Source organism: Coenobita brevimanus, chromosome 110 (assembly GCF_032717465.1).
Source record: "Coenobita brevimanus isolate Jiangsu-jjx chromosome 110, ASM3271746v2, whole genome shotgun sequence".
Taxonomy (NCBI): Eukaryota; Metazoa; Arthropoda; class Malacostraca; order Decapoda; family Coenobitidae; genus Coenobita; species Coenobita brevimanus.
This window is the reverse complement of record NC_137063.1, coordinates 9,300,064-9,319,612: the sequence shown is the minus strand read 5'-3', so window position 1 is coordinate 9,319,612 and position 19,549 is coordinate 9,300,064. Positions and strand designations below refer to the sequence as shown.

The 19,549-nt window shown below is 46.1% G+C and overlaps 1 protein-coding gene across 1 annotated transcript in view; it reads right to left on the bottom strand.

Annotated features, from left to right (window-relative positions):
• Positions 1-19,549, bottom strand: part of sli (slit guidance ligand) — a 545,686-nt gene that overhangs the window by 339,726 nt on the left and 186,411 nt on the right. Inside the window, 1 exon segment of the mRNA XM_080286150.1 lies at positions 14,680-14,751. Coding sequence (XP_080142276.1) covers positions 14,680-14,751 — 72 coding nt within the window.

Below are 19,549 nucleotides of genomic sequence, written 5' to 3'. Positions count from 1 at the left end.
GTGACATGTAGAGGTGTATGGTATGTAGGAGGACTGCTGGGCCTTGATAACAGGCTGTGAAGCCTATGCCCAGAGTCGGGCACATAAAAAAAAAAAAAAAAAAAAAAATGGTCTAGAATGAGGTGTCAGGGCATAAGTAATACACCCTGTGGAGATGACGTTGTAGACTGGCCAGTATTGGCGTGGCGATGGTTTACTTTAAATATAACAAAAATTATTTTTTTACGCAAGAAGAAGAAGAAGAAGAAGAAGAAGAAGATCACCAGAGAAATGGATGCACGCGTCACTTTCATGAACTAAGTCTCTCATAATACGAAGAAAATAATTCCCGACAAGCAGGACACAATGAGACCGAGGCGACAAACACATAAAAACCAGCCCAGCAATATCAACAGGCGGTATGACATAAATTATAGGCAAACAAGATACAAAGAAAATGAGACAACATACACGTACCACAACATCCATACAAATCCACAAAGGAAACGTAAAAACGTCCAGTAAAACCCAACAGCTTAAATGTCGGGACCAATTGCCTAGCCCCGGGCTCCTACGCTCCTCATGGGGCAATGTAGAATTGGATGATGGATGAATGGATAGATGGAAAACCCAACAAACTCTAGATTAACAAAATACTACAAATCCACACACACACACACACACACACACACACACACACACACACACACACACACACACACACACAGACGAAACGTGTACAACTGGAGCAGTGAAACGACTGTCTAATAAAAACTAACGCCAAAGCAGAAAACAACTGATAAAACAAGAACAATAGAAGACAAAACAGAATAAAACCGAGACAATAAGCACAGAACATAACATTCCCCAGCACACAAAGATAACGCAAACAAACGGAGTACAAATGACTGCGTAAGAATACACTCCAGCCACACAATGCAGAAAAAAGAAGACAACAAACACACAATACAACATCCACAAACAAGCACAGACACAAACACATAACCCTCCTCCTCCCCTGGTACACAAAGGCAACGTAAACAAGTGGAGTCAAATCAAATGGAATATCAAATGAGGGTCAGGAAACATATCCGCGTGTACAAAGGCTCCGCGAGAACCAATAACTCAATGGACCGGCTAGCAATTGTCAAGAGTTGGACGCTGATGTATGGACCTGCCTGAGAAATGACAGACCCCGAACTAGACTGCCAGGTGGAGGGAGTTGGTGGAATTGAGGAATAGATGGAAGAGTGGAGGTAGGAACATCGTCTGGATAAACAGTGGAATCTAGAAAAAGTCAAGAGGGGAGTGGACGTAACGGTAGGGATGTGGGGATAAAGAAAAGGGGTGGGGTAGTGGAGAGGATAGGAATAGCAGGGGAGGGAGGGGATGCGAAGTGGACGGAGTGGTACGGGAGTGGGGACTGAGAAAGGAGGGTAGAGAAGCGAAATTGTAAAGCGGATGTAACAGTGAAGCGTAGGAGGACGGGCAATGGGGCAGTTATTGAGGGGGGGGGGCGGGGGCGGGGGGATGTGGGTAGGCAAATTAGTGACACCTGCACGTAACCCCGTCTCCGGCAACACCACCTGAGGACCGACCCCTTACCCATTTATCTTCCCTTTCCCCCAGCCTGTTCCCAAACTTACTAACTTTCACATATGGTCATAATTTCCCAACGAGCCTGTATTTCCCCCATGGACATAATGATTACTCTGGACCTATCTTCCCCTGTGGAACTAATTTCTCCTTACGGGAAAACTCTGAATCCACACATGGACCAATTATTCCCACAGACCTGTTTCCACCTGGACCCATTTCCCCATGGACCGATATTTCCCCGATGGACCGATATTTCCCACATAGATTTAATTTCCCAGACCCAATCAGCCACTCACCCACCAACTCACATCCCTATCCGCTCATTCAGTGCAGTGTTTCAGTAGCTGCACGATGACTCAGCAAATTCACACACACACACACACACACACACACACACACACACACACACACACACACACGAGAGAGAGAGAGAGAGAGAGAGAGAGAGAGAGAGAGAGAGAGAAGGGGGGGAAGCAGATTTAATGGTCTATAGATGGAGGAAGCAGTGGGGCGGTGGGAAAAAGGCGATACGGTGAAGCGGGCGGTATAATGAGTGGGAGGAGGCGAAAAATGTGGACGAAATGGCGTGTGGTGGAAGTTAAATAAATTGGAGGAAGGGACTGAAATAGTGAAGGGGGGTTTGGAAAGGAAAAAAAAGACACGGTGGGGGATAAACAGCTGGGGAAATGAAGGCGGGCGGTACGAGAAAGTGGGAGAAATAGCAGACAGTAGGAAGAAGGGGATCAAAACAGAGGGTCGGAAGGGTGGAAGGCTTATCTGAAAATTATGATCTGTGAAATGGCACGGTGAATGAAAGAGTATGGGTGTAATGGAAGTATTGGCGGTGTGGTTATCCCTCTGACTCCGTGATTATCTTGAAGCTCAATAAATCGTCAGTTGGAAGTTGAAATTGCACACGAAACTCTATTCTCGCGGATCGTGAACGTTTTTAACATTGCTGATGCTGTACAACAGGTTTCTCACGGGTCTGAAAGGAGAAATGATATGCAGAGTAGGTATTTCGCAGGGAATGGACTGAAACAGCACCGTGTCTGAAGTAACAGGCGCAAACCCACACAGGTGATAAAGAACTAGCAATCTTCCCTCTCTCTCTCTCTCTCTCTCTCACACACACACACACAAACACACACCTTCCCTAATTCCCGGTTACAGTGTTCAGGAGGGGTTATGCAAAGTGCGCCGCTGTGTTGTTGACCTCTGACCCGTAATCATCATACCTGCTCTCCCACGCCGCCACAACGACCTGAACAACCAGCCTGTGAATATCCTCGGTGTTCTGGGCCCTATCCTCCTTTAACAAATTTGACGTGGGGAGGAAATCTGTTAAGGCCGCAGTCTTTATTATTATATGAGAGAGAGAGAGAGAGAGAGAGAGAGAGAGGTTCATAATCCTGTCAGTGATCGATGTGGACCCTAGTCACGTATATCCCTGCTTCTGGTATCACACATAACACTCAAGGACATCCCAAGCCATGCCAAGCCAAAACACACACACACACACACACACACACATTCATAATACTCAGAGTATCTACTCACTGGTTTCTTTTACAACAGTTATTACTACGAATGATAAAATTACTACAACCACCATTACTACTACTACGACCACTATTATCCATCAATCTACTCTTCCATTTCCTCCCCCTTTCCTCATATTCCTGCTTTCTACCACTGCAGTTACTGCTACTACTACTACTACTACTATTACTACTAGTGCTACTACTATAAATTTTCGTCTACCTATCCTTCCTTCCATTTCCTTCACTCCAACTTTCTCTCAAATCTTTCATACCTACGTCCACCTAATCCTACCATCTTGTAACGAAGGCAAGGGAAGGGAGGGGAGAAAGGAAGGGAGGGAAGGAAGGAAGGAAGGAAAGAAGGAAGGAAGGAAGGAAGGAAGGGAAGAAAGAAGAGAGGGAGGGAGGGACGGAAAGAGGGATGGAGGGAGAGTGAATACATAATTGGGAAAAAACAGTGAAGGAGTTATGAGATGGTTTGGATGGGTAGAAAAATCTAGGGGGAGGAGGAGGAGGAGGAGGAGGAGGAGGAGGAGGAGGAGGAGGAATGAGAAAGGAAAGACGATAGGAGAAAAAGAGGGGGGCGAAGTGAGGGTGAGGAAGAGAGAGAGAGAAAAAAAGGAAGACAGCGAAGAAGAGAGAAAGGAGGAAGAGAGCGAGGAAGAGAGAAAGAAGGAAGAGAGCGAGAAAGAGAGAAAGGAGGAAGAGAGCGAGGAAGAGAGAAAGGAGGAAGAGAGTGAGGAGGAGAGAAAGAAGTGAGAAAGACGGAAGAGAGCGAGGAAGTGAGAAAGGAGGAAGAGAGAAAGGAGAGCGAGGAAGAGAATAAAGAGGTGGGCAGAGAAAAGAAAAGAGAATGAAATGGGCAAAGTTGTGGGTAGGGAAGAAGAGAGAAAAGAGAAAGAGAATAAAATGCTGGCAAGAGAAAAATGTAGTGCATCGCAGGGAATTGAAAAAGAAAATCAGATAATGACGACCAAACTAAAAGGAGATGAGACTGCGACACCTGGCCGAGCCGATTTTCGACGGATTATCCAGCAAGACACCTGCGCTGGGCAGACAGATAACAATACATGGGCACCTGGATGGTGGCAAAGGCACCGATGAGAATCGGCAGCCTCCAGTGATCACAGGAATAAAAGGCACCAGCGAGGCAGCAACCGTCAGAGTCCTCTTCACAGACCCTCCCACCTTTTTCCCATGCCCTCTGCCTCTGCCACCAGCAGCGAAGACATCCTCGGTGCTTAAGGGACTAGAAGCCACCCACCAGCACCTCTAGAGTAGTCTCCCTCTTTAAGCAGAACCTGAAGCAAAAAGGATGCTGCCCACCAAAGGGAGCTCCTGAACAGTCCACTACAGGAGAACTCAGTTGCTTCTGAACCTTTGATGCTGGCCGAAACAACACCCTAGCGCCTCCTGAATATACACTGAATGAAGAAATGACCACCACTGAATCTAATCTCAAAGACACCTCTAAGCCCTGACTCATCATGGCTCATAACCGCGACAATGTTGCCATAGGGGAGTACCAACTGCATCAGGAGACACAAACCGACTACAAGGTCCCTCATCTTAGATAAGTCTTGAGACACCACAGCCACACTCATGTCAGGAAAACAATGATCTGTACTCCTGCCACAATGATAAGATCATAGCCGAACTACTGTAGCTGTGTCAGGAGATGTGGAGTGAAAGACCTGACCGCCAGAATGGAAGCATACCACGTCTCTGTTTTGGGATTATCTATTTAGTTTGAGGGACTTCATGTGGGCAGACCCGTTACTAAAATATCCATGCATAAACTGGTATGTGTTGTAGTTATAAACAAAACCTAATTTTCGAAGATGAAGTTTAGGGCCTTTGGTGGATGCGCCAGAAAGAGAGCTTTCCATCCGTTCATTAGTTCGTGTATTACAGGCTGCAATTGTGGATCAGCCTTGTTGACTGAGGTGTCAAATGAATCTTCCTCAGCTAACGGTGTGTCACTGTCTTAGTGGTTGACAAGCTCAGGTTAACCCCAAGGTCGTACTAACCTATAAAAAGGGTCCAGGCAACACAACAAACGTCTTTATATACAAGAGTATCGACGAAACCATTGTATCACTGGAACAGGACTTCAAAATGGGGTAATTATGAGCTTATCACAATCTCAACCCACTAGAGATTGTCAAATAAAAAAAAAAAAAATCATATATCCGTGTCGCTACCGCATGAGGTGGTTTGGAAAAGTGACAAGAGGTGCAAGGTAGTCCTTTATATGCTACAGGATAACATTTTCTAAGGGGCTACAAAACCTTAGATCTGTGCACAACAAAGAATTCACTGCACACGACATGGCTTATACAAGACTTCGCTCTCGGGACTCGAGCGATAATGCAACTAGCTTGTACTTCCGCTTGCTATTTCCAGTTAGCCCTGCTGCTGAAAATTGTTTAATATGGAAGGAGCAGGAGGAAGAAAAGACGATGGAAGGGACAGAACAGGATGGCAAAACGGGACAGGAAAAGAAGAATACGGGTAACTGGGAAAATGACTCTAACATATACACGAATTTAAGCAAACTGGAAAAGAAACGAAGAAAATGAGAAAAATAAAGCGTAATGAATGGGCACAGCAAGAAAGTAAATGACAGAAAAAAGTGAAATCATGGAATATGGAGATAAGAGGAATGAAAAATGGAGAGAAATGATGATAAGAGGGCGCAAGAACATAGGAGGAAAAAAGAAGAAAATGAAGAGGGAGAGGAAATGAAGAGGGAAGAAAAGAAAAGGGAAAAAGAAGGAGGGAGGGAAGGAATGGGGAAGAGGAAATGAGGACGGGAATAAAAAGGAACTGACGGGAAAAATAGGAAGAGAAAATGGACAGGGGAGAAACGAGAAACCAACAAAAGAGAGGAAAAAAGTGAGAAAAAAAGGGGGAAGCGAATACAAGAGAGGAGAGAGAGGGGGGGGGGAAGCAACAGATGGAGACAGGAAGGGATAATGAGGAGGGGAGGAAGGAAAAATGGGGATTTATTTCTTGAGGAGTTAATGAGAGAGAGAGAGAGAGAGAGAGAGAGAGAGAGAGAGAGAGAGAAACATTGATATACTGAATTATGGATGAACTAGACGTTAAAGTTAACGCAAAAAATCTAGCATAATAAATCGAGGACAGTTATAATTTAGCATTAACCCATTCACCCCGAGAACGTCATTTTACTTCCGCATAGAAGGTTATGTTTTTGCCCGGGTTTCTGTCTGTCTGTCGGCAGCATTATGAAAACACTACTGGACGGAACTGTACCAAATTTGGTATCATAAATGAGAACCATCAGAAGAACAGGTGATTATGTTTTGGGCGGAGAAAGTCAAAGGTCAGGGTTAAGGCCATTAAAAAGAAAATGAAAGGGGGAAGTTGCTGCCCTGGCGGGGATATGCATTCTGTGCGTGCTCTTGTACTATCTTACAGGTCTTTAAACCATGAGAAATGTATAAGGTAAGAGGCAAGTTACAGCACATCATCTGCTCACTCGTGATTTATTTATTTATTTTTTTGACAAAGGTATTTAGATCAGGGTAGATTTTTAGAATGCGGGGATCAAAATAATACGGTCTTCAATTCCTCTTCACTACAACTTGTCATTCCAAGATGGTTATAATCGTCTGAAGACAGCTAGAATAAACTATAAATGACTTCGTGCGGCGGGCAAAAAAATATTAACTTTACAGATCCATTTGGCGGGGAGGTGGTGGCTGGATCGGTAGAGAGACGGCCTGCAGTCCTAGCTGAACCAGCTTCGAATCCCGGCTGGGGAAGGGAACAGTTTAAGGATTTGAATTTCATAAAAAGCAGACTTTCCTGACCTACCAGAAGACCCGCCGACATGTCGTAAAAATACCCCCGCTAATATCAATACACCAGTCCTGTATGAGGCAGCCTTAGCATATATTCAATATGGACGGTGGGTGTTGGCGCCGAAGTGGTGACATGCAGAGGTGTAGGAGGACTACTGGGCCTTGGGATAAGTCACTGTCCCCGAGAAATAGGCCCTGAAGCCTTTACCCAGAGTCGGACACACACACACAAAAAAATAAAATGGCGACTCAGTGGTACCGTGGTCGCCTTCTGTTCTGCGATAGCCAGAGTTCGAACCAAGCTGGCCACGACAGATAATTTTACCCCTTCATTTCAGTAACTTTTTTTTTTTTTTAATTCTCATCTCCGTGCAATATTTTACATCTCAGTATGGGCTTTCTGCCTGGTGGCGTTAGATACAGCATTCGAAAGTTTTTCCATAAAATCTCTCTCTCCTGAAGAGAATTACATCATCTGGTTGTAAAGAACACACTCCGACCAGATGACACAATACTAGGGTGGGTGGGTTAGTGGGTGCTGCCAGAGCTAGCCTTTATATGCAAACACACACTCAAAGCCCGCTAGTTCATTACCATGACGTATACACACACTGTTGTTAAGGGTGTGGTCCCAGTCGCATCTGAACGTGAACTCGATGGATTGCAGGCTGACCCTGCCCTTCTGCAGTCCACCATCCTCCTTTCGTGGGATAAGGAGGGGGGGGGGTTGAAATTCTGTAAAAATGATCAGCGGAGATGTCTGATTATATCAGTGCCACAGCGTGAAGGCATCCCTCTCCAGCACCATCCAGACTCTGATGCACACACACACAAAGCCAGTACAACATTAAAATCTCGATTCTCACAAGCTTTGATCATTTTATATACACCGCTTTCCGATTCGTACTTGGCCAACATGGGGAGGGTAATTTCTGGCCATCCCACTCTCTCTGCAAGAGAAAATCCTGTCCAGTGGTGGACCTATATAGAATGGCAAACTGCAATTTTCACATTACCTGAGTTTTCGATGTGCGTGAACTAATTTATCATAACTTCTACCTTAAACTACTTGTCCAATTGCAGTACGGCAGCTTTAATTTGCTTGAGCTAATCTATTATTATTTCCATCCTAACTTCAGCCATACTTTGATAACTGCAGTCCTTTAATACGCGTGTAACTAACTTATTACTGCTTCCATCCAAACTTCCGCCAAACCGACTTTCACGGCTACACTGCCATGACCACCAACTTCACAATTCCCACAACCAACACTGCCAACATCAGAGGAGTGGCTGCATGATCACAAGGCACCCAGTTTAATACTCATCGCTTTTCAAGACATAGTCGAAGAATTGGAATTTCGTTAAAAGTTTTCACCGATTCTCCGAGCCTCCGTCATTAACATTACCGGTACGTCTCTCTGTCTGTCTGTCTCTCTCTCACGTCACTGTAACACGATTTCAGTAAGCTTAACTGACCTTTCCTAGAAGTCAGACTCTCTCTCCATTAACCCTTTCAGTTCCATGGTGTAATTTACTTTATAGGCTACGGTATGCTGAACACGATTTTGTTCACTTTAACCCCTTTGGCCAGAGAAGTTTTATTTTTATTTTTCTTGCTATCTCTAGGCGATTTAGTTCAGTTCATAGGAGACTTTTCCAATACTGGTAGTGCGGATACAGCCTTTGACAACTCTTCAACAACCAGAGATTCTTCCAAGGTGTAGTATAACTGTCAATAGTAAGACGTCATACAATATACGTCACCGGGTACAGATGGTTAAATATTCCCACTAATACCATTATATCCCTCCTGAATGTAATGCTCCAATCGTATCATGAGAGACTGAAGGTGTAAGTGTCCAAGCGGTGGTATGTGAAGTGTGCTGGGACGTCTGGTGGCCCAAGGGTGGATAATTAACATCAGAGACGGGTTCACTGCCTATGTTCAGAGTAACGATGCACACCACTACTTAAAACACATCACTACAATACTTACTACTACTCTTCATGAACCTACAGTCAGCTACAAAAGTTCACCCAGCATTCGACACCTTCTAGTTCTCAGTTATGGTATATTTTAAGCTACTCTCAATAACCCTTACTGTTTTTTTTAACTAGCCCATACCCCACTGACCGGGCTAATGTATGGCCCGGCCTGCACTATAGGTGCAGGGAATCTTTAAACGAACGAACGAATGGAATATTAGCCACCGGAGGAAACTGAGAAGCAGAGGTAGTGAAATGTTAGACGAATTATTGTTCTCGATTGTACGGATACGCCTGTGTGCTGCTGTCCCTTAACATTATATGGCAGTATCTTGTGTGCTGGAAGGACTGTACAGTTCGAGTGAGGGGAGCAAACACCTGGGCTACTGAAAAAAAAAAAAAAAAAAAAATGGGAAGAAAGAAATGATGAAGGATAACCATTTGCAACGCTGACTGAGCCGTTTCCGCAACACAGGAGACTTCAGCAGGTAGTGGCAAAGGGTGTACAAGATAAGAACCAGTCAGTACTCTAATGCCATAACCACCTCATCACTGCTACACAGATACCACCAAACTACCGCCATTACCATTATCACTACTCCCATCACCATGCCTAACGACCACCCTCACAACTACCACAATTACCACCACACTACTACCACCCCATTACCACCTCCAGCATGACAGCTACCACCATCATCGCCACAATACCCAACAAACCAAGCTAATGAGACCCCCCCCCTCTCTCTCTCTCACACACACACACACACACACACACACACACACACACACACACATACTTTTATTTATCCGTAGCCAAGGTCTAGCAGTCCACACACAAAGCGACATACAGCGTCACACATGCTGAAGTATCACCAATTGGCCACAATTACCCATTGCCCGTACTGACAGAGACATACTATGTTATAATATTTACGATTGGGGTACTAATATTATTCTCGTCAGTAAGACGACTGTGGTAGAATGAATAACATGCAAAGCAGTTATCGCAGGGCAGGACTGAAAAGTTTTTTTTGTTTTTCCAACATATCGGTGGGCCTTGTGGAACACATGAATGGTGTTTCTGCGGCACCCACAGGAGTGGTGAAACCGTGTGAGTTATGGAGCCACTGAATGAGTCAGTTCTTGAAGGATAAACTCGGATAAGTAGTAACTGCTGAGTTTTATGAGCGTGCGTGTGGTGTGCATGATTCTGAGGCGTGTGTCCCAAAGACAAAAGACACCATCTGGGATGTGCTAGTGTCGTGAATACGTATGGGGTGGGTGTGGCTATCAAAGGCGTCTTTTGTCATGCTAACTTTCAATTATTTATATTATTCTAGCAAAAGCTACAAGGTTTTATCTGGCTGCGAGAACCCCTTTTAGCCTTTTCAATGTAGTGGCGTCTTACTTATTTCATTCTTACTGCCTCTAAACGACTTTATACAGATTACGAGAAGCCTTTCAAACTGGATGGCTTATAGATTATGTCCTTCATTAACTCGCTCACTCCTTCACGTGTTCAACAGTACCATCTGGTACCAGCAGGCATAAAATACAAAACACGTCACCGTATTGAAGGGGTATACACTCTCAGATTCCCATACTCAATCAGCTAAATAAAATCGTCTGGTGCTAGCTGGTATAAAATGTTACAGTTGTTCAATCCCAACCACGACCGAATTAATGGTATTCAATTTTTAACATTATTCACTGCAGATGGTGGGATCAGAACGCGGGACCACGTGATTAGTTGCTCAATCCTTTATCCAACTGGCCACACACACACACACACACACACACACACACACACACACACACACACACACACGATCAATGGCTCAACAGACCACCACCACTACCACAATTACCAACATTACTTCCTCCCTCTCCTGGCTCTTCTTCCTCTTCCTCCTTCACTTTTTCCGGGTCTTTCTCTGCCGTTTCCTCCACTTCCCTCTCATTTCCTCTTTTCTTTCAAGCACTTCTGTTCCCCCTTTGTTCTACTCGGTTCTCCCTCCCTCTCTCCTGCTGTCCACTTTTCATGGTTGAATGAATTTATGCAACTACGTTAAACTCTCTCTCTCTCTCTCTTTCTCTGCGTAAAAACCGTCTTTCTCTCTCTCCCCCCTCTCTCTCTAATTACGTAAAAACCATCTCTCTCTCTCTCTCTCTCCCTTCCGTCTTCTCCCGTCCCCATCCCTCATTCCCCTCCACACTAAACTCCTCTCGCCATCCATTTCCCATTTCCTCCCTATCTGATCTTCTCTCCCCCTTCCCCCTCTCCACCTCCTCTCCCCTCTTTCCCCCTACCCACCCCCTCTCCCCTACCCCTTCTCTCCCTACTCATCTCTTCTCCCCTATCCTTTTTCTCTTATCCATATCCACCTCCTCTGTCCACCCCTTCCCCTACCCACCACCTCGCAATTCTCCTTCCCCCTCTTCCCTTCACGGCCACCCCCTCTCCCCCCGCCCACTTCCTCTTCCCTCTCCTTTCAACCTCCTCAATTTGCTCTCCTTCCAATTCCTTTTACAAATCCCTGACTCACTCTTTCATCCCCTCCCTTCCCCTGCTCCTCCCTTCCTCCTCCCTCGCACCTCCGTCCTTGTTTCCTCCACCCTCATCCATCCTGCTTCATCCTCTTCCCTCCCTCCTCCCCGGATTCCCCCATTACCTCCTTCTCCCTCCCTTCTTCACTACTTCTTCCAACTCTTCCTCTCCTTCCATCCTCCAATCCTTCTATCTCCACCCTTCTTTCTTTTGTAACGCATTCCTTCCCACCTCTCCCACTTTATCAGTATCTCTCTTTTCTGCTCTCTCTCTCTCCTCCCCCTCTCACAAGCCGCTACTAGCCTCTCAGTCCCTCCAATTTCCTTTTTATCTCAACCAATCCACCACCAAACGCTTTTATTTAAGTTAAGAAAAATCTCAAGTTGTGAAGGAATTTATGAAGACTATATGTAACTCACGTCAGTTTAGTGAGTCTCCCCTAAGCTGAAGGAAATCGTCTGGAGAAAGGATGAAGGAAGAGAGGCAGAGTAACCGAACGAGATGCAACCTTTTCTTTCCTTCCCTCTCCTTCCCCTCTCTTCCCCATCTTCAGCCTTCCCCCTTTCCTCTTCAACTTGTAACCTCCCTTCTCTTCATCTCTCTCTCTCTCTCTGTCGTCCCGCCGTGAGAGACAAAGGGTGAGGAAAGAATGGAGTAACACAATTGTCGGTCCAAATAACACCAATGGTTCTCTAATGCACTCCCTCCATCTAGACGCGGGATGGAGGGAGGGAGGAAGGGAGGAATGGAGGAGGGGGGGGAAAGGGGGAAGAAGGGGGAGAAGGAAGGAGAAAAAAAAAATAGCTATGCGGGGAGAGGACAGGAGGGAGGAAGGAAGGGAGGGGAAATGAGACGATGTAGAGTGAGAAAATGCGTCACAAATGGAGGGAGGGAAACACGGCGGTAGAATGGAGAGGAGGAGGGAAAAGAGGGGGGGAGGGGCGGTGAAGAAGGGAGACAGAAGGACCAAGAAGTGCGTAGGAAGGGGGGGAGGGGGCAGGAGTGGGAGACAAAGTAAAACAAGGGGGGACAAGACGAAGGGAGGGATAGTAGAAGAGGAAAGAAGCAAAAGAAGAAATGGGAGCAAAGAAAAGATGATGTAGCGAAGAAGAGAAGGAAAGGAAAAGGAGGGGAAGGGAAGGGAAGGGAGAACAGAAGAGAGGCGAAGAGTGAAGACACGAGATGAAAAGGGAAGAGAAGTGAAGAGAAAAAGAGGAGAGATGACAAGGGATGGGATGGGATGAGATGGGAGGGGAGGGGAGGGAAGGAATGGGAAAGGAAGGATGGGAGGGGATGGAAAGGAAAGGAAGGGAGAGAATAGGAACAGAAGAGAGAAGGAAGAAGTGAAAAAAGAAGAGAAGAGAAGGAAGGAGGAAAAACAGAAGCGAAAAGAAGAGAGAGGAGTGGAAAATGAAGAAAATAGTGGGAAAAGGATAGAAGAGATGCAAGTGAAAAAAGAAAGACGTGAGACAAGAGAACAAGAGGAGGAAGGGGGAGCAGAAAGAAAGAGAAGGAAGGAAGAGAAGAAATTAGAAGGAAGTGAGAAGAGAGGAAAAAGGTACAGAGGGGGGAAGAGAAGGAAGGGTAAGAAGAGAAGGGAGAGAAAATAGGAGAGGGGAGGAGACGATGAAGGTAAGGAGGGTACAAAAACTGAGAGGAGACAAGAAAGAGGAAGTGTACGTGACATGGTGGAGAGGGAAGGAGGGAAAGAAGATAGTGATGACTGAGTTGCTGTGAGGGAACGGGGCAAAAGGAAGAAGAAAGGAGAAAGAGGGAAGGAAAGGGAAGGAGAAGGAAGGAAGAGGAGAAGGAGGAAAGGAAGGAAGAGGAGAAGGAGGAAAGGAAAAGGGAGGGAGAAGGAGAAAGAGGAATGGAAATGGAAGGGAGGGAGGAGAAGGAGGAAAGGAAACAGAAGGGAGGGAGGAGGAGGAGGAGGAAAGGAAACGGAAGGGAAGGAAGAAGAGAGGAAGACAGAGGGAGGGAGGAGAAGGAATGGAACGAAGAAAGAGAATAGAAGATGGAAGGAAGAGGAATTAAGGGAGGGAATAAGATACGAGGAAAAGGAGGGAAGGAAAAGGAAGGGAATGGAGGTAAGAGGAAAAGGAGGGAAGGGGAAGGAGACAAAAGGGATGGAGAAAGAGAGAAGGAGAGGATCCGTGAGAGTGTGGGAGTGGCAGAGTAGTGTGGGTGTGTGTGGGAAGGAAGGACAGGAAGGAGGGGAAGGAAAGAAGGCGGACAGAAGGAAAGGGATGAGATGGAAGGAGAAATGCAAAAGAGAAGAATGTGTGGGAAATGGAAGAGGTGAAAAGGGGGGAAAGGAAGACTACAGAATACAAACCAAACAAAATGATCACGAGGAAAAAAAAAAAAAAGTAGGATTGGACATAAAGCCAAATATGAGAACGAAAGTAGGAAGAGTGGGAAGGGTGAATGTAAAAAAAAGTTTAACAGGAAAAATAAAATGCCATATGAGAGAGAGAGAGAGAGAGAGAGAGAGAGAGAGAGAGAGAGAGAGAGAGAGCAAACATCACATCGACTAAAGAATTATAAAAGGAAGTGAAGGGGCGAGAGTGGGAGGGCAGCATGGAAAAGGAGGGGAAGGGGGGGAGGGAGAGAGAGAGAGAGAGAGAGAGAGAGAGAGAGAGAGAGAGTGCGCGAGCGCCTCCCACCCCAACAGCTGCATAGGACAGTCGGTATTACAAAGATCCTCAAATTTTAAATACAAATTCGAGGTATAATACAGAGAACGACTAAAGCAGAGTGATAGTACAGCCATTACAAAAAAAATAATAATTTCAACAGAATAAAAAGAGAGAAGGGTATATTACAGAACACATCACAAAAATACAAAACTACCATGACCACAGCACATTATGAGACTATGTAGTAAGCATCAATCAGTTTATGAGCAATACTATAAAACTTAAATGGCCTATCAACCCTGCATAAAAAAATATATATAAAGGCTCATCAAGGGTTCACCTAGGAAAAAATAAATAAATAAGATAAAAAAGGCAGAGAAGACTAACAAATATAACAAATATACTGTACTATGAATTACATGAATATCGGGAGTAGCCTGAGCAAATGAAATGACAAATGCAAGATGGGCCACAAGATAACAAAGAATGGTATTAATAAAGAGAATGAAAAATGTACTAAATAAATCACAATGTAGTGTACTTACAGCAGGTTGAGACTGCGCAGGTCCGAGAAGGCGTCCTTACGAAGACAGCGGATTCGGTTAGCGTTGAGCAGCCTGTGTGGTGGGGTAGATGGAATTAATAATGAGGCAGGTGGGGTTAGTAATAGCATATAATGTACACTAAATTACATGCAATGCAGCTTGTAATGAATACTGCCATATTCATTACTTATTCATGAAATGAATAAGTAATGAATATGGGAATATTACCCAAGAGTAATGGACCTTGTCTTTATTGTTTGATGCACTGCCATTTATCTGATGGACAATGATTATGAGGTAATTAATCAGCAAGTAATCCAATATAATTAACCAGATGTAAAGAAAGAGATATATTACATAATTGCGAATGATGTCCATAATCTTCAGTTATTATAGAAAGTGAACATCTTATTAATACCCACACACCTGTACACATTCACACACATCTGTGCATCTCATACCTGTACGTACACCCACACCCACATACGCACCTGCACACCCAGCACACACACTATACACCTCATACCTGTACACACAGCCACAGCCACATACACACATGTACATCCTCCTCCTCCTCCTCGCAACACACTTGTACACCCACACATACACACACCTATATGTAACCCCCCCACACACACCTGTACGCACACCCACACGGCCAAGACCCGTTGACCCTGAAGATTAAGGAGTGTGTCTGAGTTTGCTACCTCGCCCCTCCCACACCTGAATCTCTCTCTCTCTCTCTCTCATTTACCGTTCGCTTCGCCCTTCTCCTCCCACACCCCATTGTTACTTCCTTCTCCTTTCCTACCCTCTCGCTTCTCTCTCCTCTCCCATTCATTCCCTCTTCTTCCCTCTCCTCCACTCTCACTTACCGCTCCTTCCCTCTTCGCTCGTCCTCTGCCACATCCCCTTACTCTCACTTCCTTTTCCGTCTCTCTCCCTCCCCACCATTACCATCTTCTCCCTTCCCAATCCTTGCCTTCCTCTATCCCTCTCTCTCTCTCCTAATATTTTGTCCTATCATTCCTTCCCCACTCTCCCCTCCATTTCCATCCACCTGACCTCCCCCTTAACTTCCTTCACTCCCATCCTTCTGCCCTATCACTCATTCTCCCTCCATCCCTCCACTTTCCCCTTCCCCTTCTCTCTCTCTCTCCATACTCCTTCCATGAACTTCCCTCTCACTTCCTACTCTTTCCATCACCTCCCCTCCTATTTCCCTCTCCTTCTCTCTCACCATACTCCTTTCCTCTCATTTCCTTCTCCTCCCCTCTCACAATCTTCTGCCCTACTACTTCCCTCTCCTTTCCTCTCTCTTCTTCCCACTCCTTCCATCACCTCTTAATTTCCATTTCTCCTCCCACTTCATCTCAGTCGTTCCATCATCGCATCTCCCACTAGTTTTCCTTACTCCTCTTCCTTTCAGTCTTCTGTCTTATTATTCCCTCCCTCGCTCTACTTCCTGATCTCTCTCTCTCTCTCTCCCAAATCACCATCCATCTCTCTCATTTCCTTCCATTATCATCATTCACACAAAATTTTCACTCCCTTTCGAATCTCTTTGTTATCCCCTTATCACCGCCCTGTCATTTTCTCAATTAACTCGCACTCACTCTTTTTCACACTTGTCGCCCTTCCTATTATCTCTCATTCATCTTCCTCTCAATATTATTCCATTTTCTTCTGCTTCCATTCTCCTTCCATCTCGCTCTCTTTCACACGTCTTCCCTTCCAGCCTATCCCTCTCACTTCAACTTCATTCTCTCATTTCTGTCCTCTCATTCTTACACCTGTCTTTTAATTTCTACCATTCACTTAACTTTCCTTCCTTCTCCTATTCCTTTCTCGCAGTCCCTCGTCCTCTCATCTCCCTTTCCTCTTACATTTACTCTTCTCGCTTTCCTCTCATTCTCTCTCCCTCTCATTCCTTCTTTCTCTCACTCCTCCCTCATTCTCTCTTTCACATTTCCTCCTCTTCAAGCTTCTTTCCCATTCTCTCTTCCTCTCACTCCTCCCTCCCTCTCCCTCTCTCTCTCTCTCTTTCTCTCTCTCTCTCTCTCTCACTCCTCCCTCTCATTCTCTTTTCCTCTCACTCATGTTTCACTCCCTCTACTTCTTACTCCATTCTCGTTAGTCTTTCTTTCACGCCTCTCTCCTTCCTTCTTCTCTCACTCATTTCCTCTTCCTCTCTCTCACTCCCTCACCTCTTCACTTCTCCATCTCGCTCCCTCATCCTCTCACCTCATTTGCATTCATCTTCCTCCGACTTCCTCTCTCATTCCCTTTCCTCTCACATGTTTGATCCTCTCTTCCTCCACTCCTCTCTTTTCTCCTCGTCCTGTCACTCCTCTCTCTTACCCCCATCGTCTCTTACTCGTCTCTCTCATCCTTTTTTTCTCTCACTCCTCTCTCTCTCTTTCCTTCATCCTCTCTCTCTCTCTCTCTCTCATCCTTTCTTCCTCTCACTCTTATCTTTTATCTTTCTTCCTCTCACTGTTTCATTCCTTCTTCCTCACTCCTGTCACTCACTCTTCCTTTCACTACTCTTTTCCTCTTCCCCTTATTTCTCTCTCTTATCCCTCCTTCCTCTTCTCTTATCCTTTCATCCTCTCACTTCTTTCTCAGTGCACCTCACAGATCACAATTACCAGTCCTTTCATTTCTTTTCATTCTCTCTCTCTCTCTCTCTCCAGTTCTTGCCACTCCCACTCACATTCTACGCCCTTCATTCAAACACACCATGCCTCCACCCTCCCCACTCACTGCCCGTCTCATCCCCACTCACTGCCCGTCTCATCCCCACTCACCACCAAACCTCCACCCTCCCCACTCACTTCCCCTCTCATCACCAATCCCCACACCATGCCTCCACCTTCCCCATTCACTTCCCTCTCATCCTCACTCTCCACACCAAGTCTCCACCCTCCCCACTCACTTCCCTCTAATTCCCACTCACCATCAAGCCTCCACCTTCCCCATTCACTTCCCTCTCATCCCCACTCACCAAACCATGCCTCCACCCTCCCCACTCACTTCCCCTCTAATTCCCACTCACCATCAAGCCTCCACCCTCCCCACTTACTTCCCTCTCATCCCCACTCACTGTCAAGCCTCCACCCTCCCCACACACTTCCCCTCTCATCACCAATCCCCACACCATTCCTCCCCCCTCCCCAATTGCATTCCCTCTCATTACCACTCACCATCAAGCCTCCACCCACCCCACTCACTTCCCTCTCATCCCCACTCACCACACCAAGCCTCCACTCTCCCCACACACATCCTCCATCAAAAACTCACCCTGGTTCCTCTGGTATCTCCCTGATCACCTTAAATCCCTCCCACTCACCCTACTCCCTCCTCCTCCTCCCTCCCACTTCCTATTCCTACCTCACATTACCTCTTCCCCTTCCATCCCTCTCCCTATCTTCCTCTCCTTTCTTCATTTTACCCCCTCCAACTCTTCTCTCCCTCTTCCCCCCCCCCTCTCTCTCTCTCATCCGACAATTTCCTCACTCCCTATCCCTTACACTACCCCTCATTCCCCTCCTTATATATCTCCTCCCCATCCCTACCTTCTCCCCACTCCCTCTCCCTACCCCCTCCTCACTCACTCATCCTCCCGCCTTCTCAGTCAACACAGCTCACCCTCAACTCCACCCCAGTTCCCAACACTTGTCTCAGCTCTTCTAATCTCACTCTTATTTATTCACTATGACCAAATTCGCTCATACGTATTTCTCTTCCCCAAATTTACATACTTCTCACACTTCAGTAAATTCAGCCCAGTTCCCTACCCAACATATATTTACCTCAAACTTCTAAACCTTCCTAGTACCCTCCCATATTCACTCTATGTCTCCCAAACTCTCCCATATTCACTCCCTGTCTCCCAAACCCACCCATATTCACTCCCTGTCTCCCAAACTCTCCCATATTCACTCCTTGTCTCCCAAACTCTCCCATATTCACTCCATGTCTCCCAAACTCTCCCATATTCACTCCCTGTCTCCCAAACCCTCCCATATTCACTCCCTGTCTCCCAAACCCTCCCATATTCACTCCACGACTCCCAAACCCACCAGTATTCGCTCCCTGTCTCCCAAACCCTCCCATATTCACTCCCTTTCTCACAAACCCTCCCATATTCACTCCCTTTCTCACAAACCCTCCCATATTCACTCCCTTTCTCACAAACCCTCCCATATTCACTCCGTGTCTCCCAAACCCTCCAATATTCGCTCAAAGTCTCCTAAAACTGTCCCACATTCACTCCATGCCTCCCACACCCTCCCATATTCACTCCATGTCTCCCAAACCCTCCCATATTCACTCCCTGTCTCCCAAACCCTCCCATATTCATTCCCTGTCTCCCAAACCCTCCCATATTCACTCCCTGTCTCCCAAACCCTTCCATGTTCACTCCATGTCTCCCAAAACCCTCCCATATTCACTCCATGTCTCCCAAACCCTCCCATATTCACTCCATGTCTCCTAAACCCTCCCATATTCACTCTGTGTCTCCCAAACTCTCCCATAGTCACTCCCTGTCTCCCAAACCCTCCCATATTCACTCCCTGTCTCCCAAACCCTTCCATATTCACTCCCTGTCTCCCAAACCCTCCCATTTTCGCTCTCTGTCTCCCAAACCCTCCCATATTCACTCCCTTTCTCCCAAACCCTCCCATATTCACTCCCTGTCTCCCAAACCCTTCCATATTCACTCCCTGTCTCCCAAACCCTCCCATTTTCACTCTCTGTCTCCCAAACCCTCCCATATTCACTCTCTTTCTCACAAACCCTCCCACATTCATTTCCTGTCTCCCAAACCCTCCCATATTCACTCCACGTCACTCAAATCCACCCA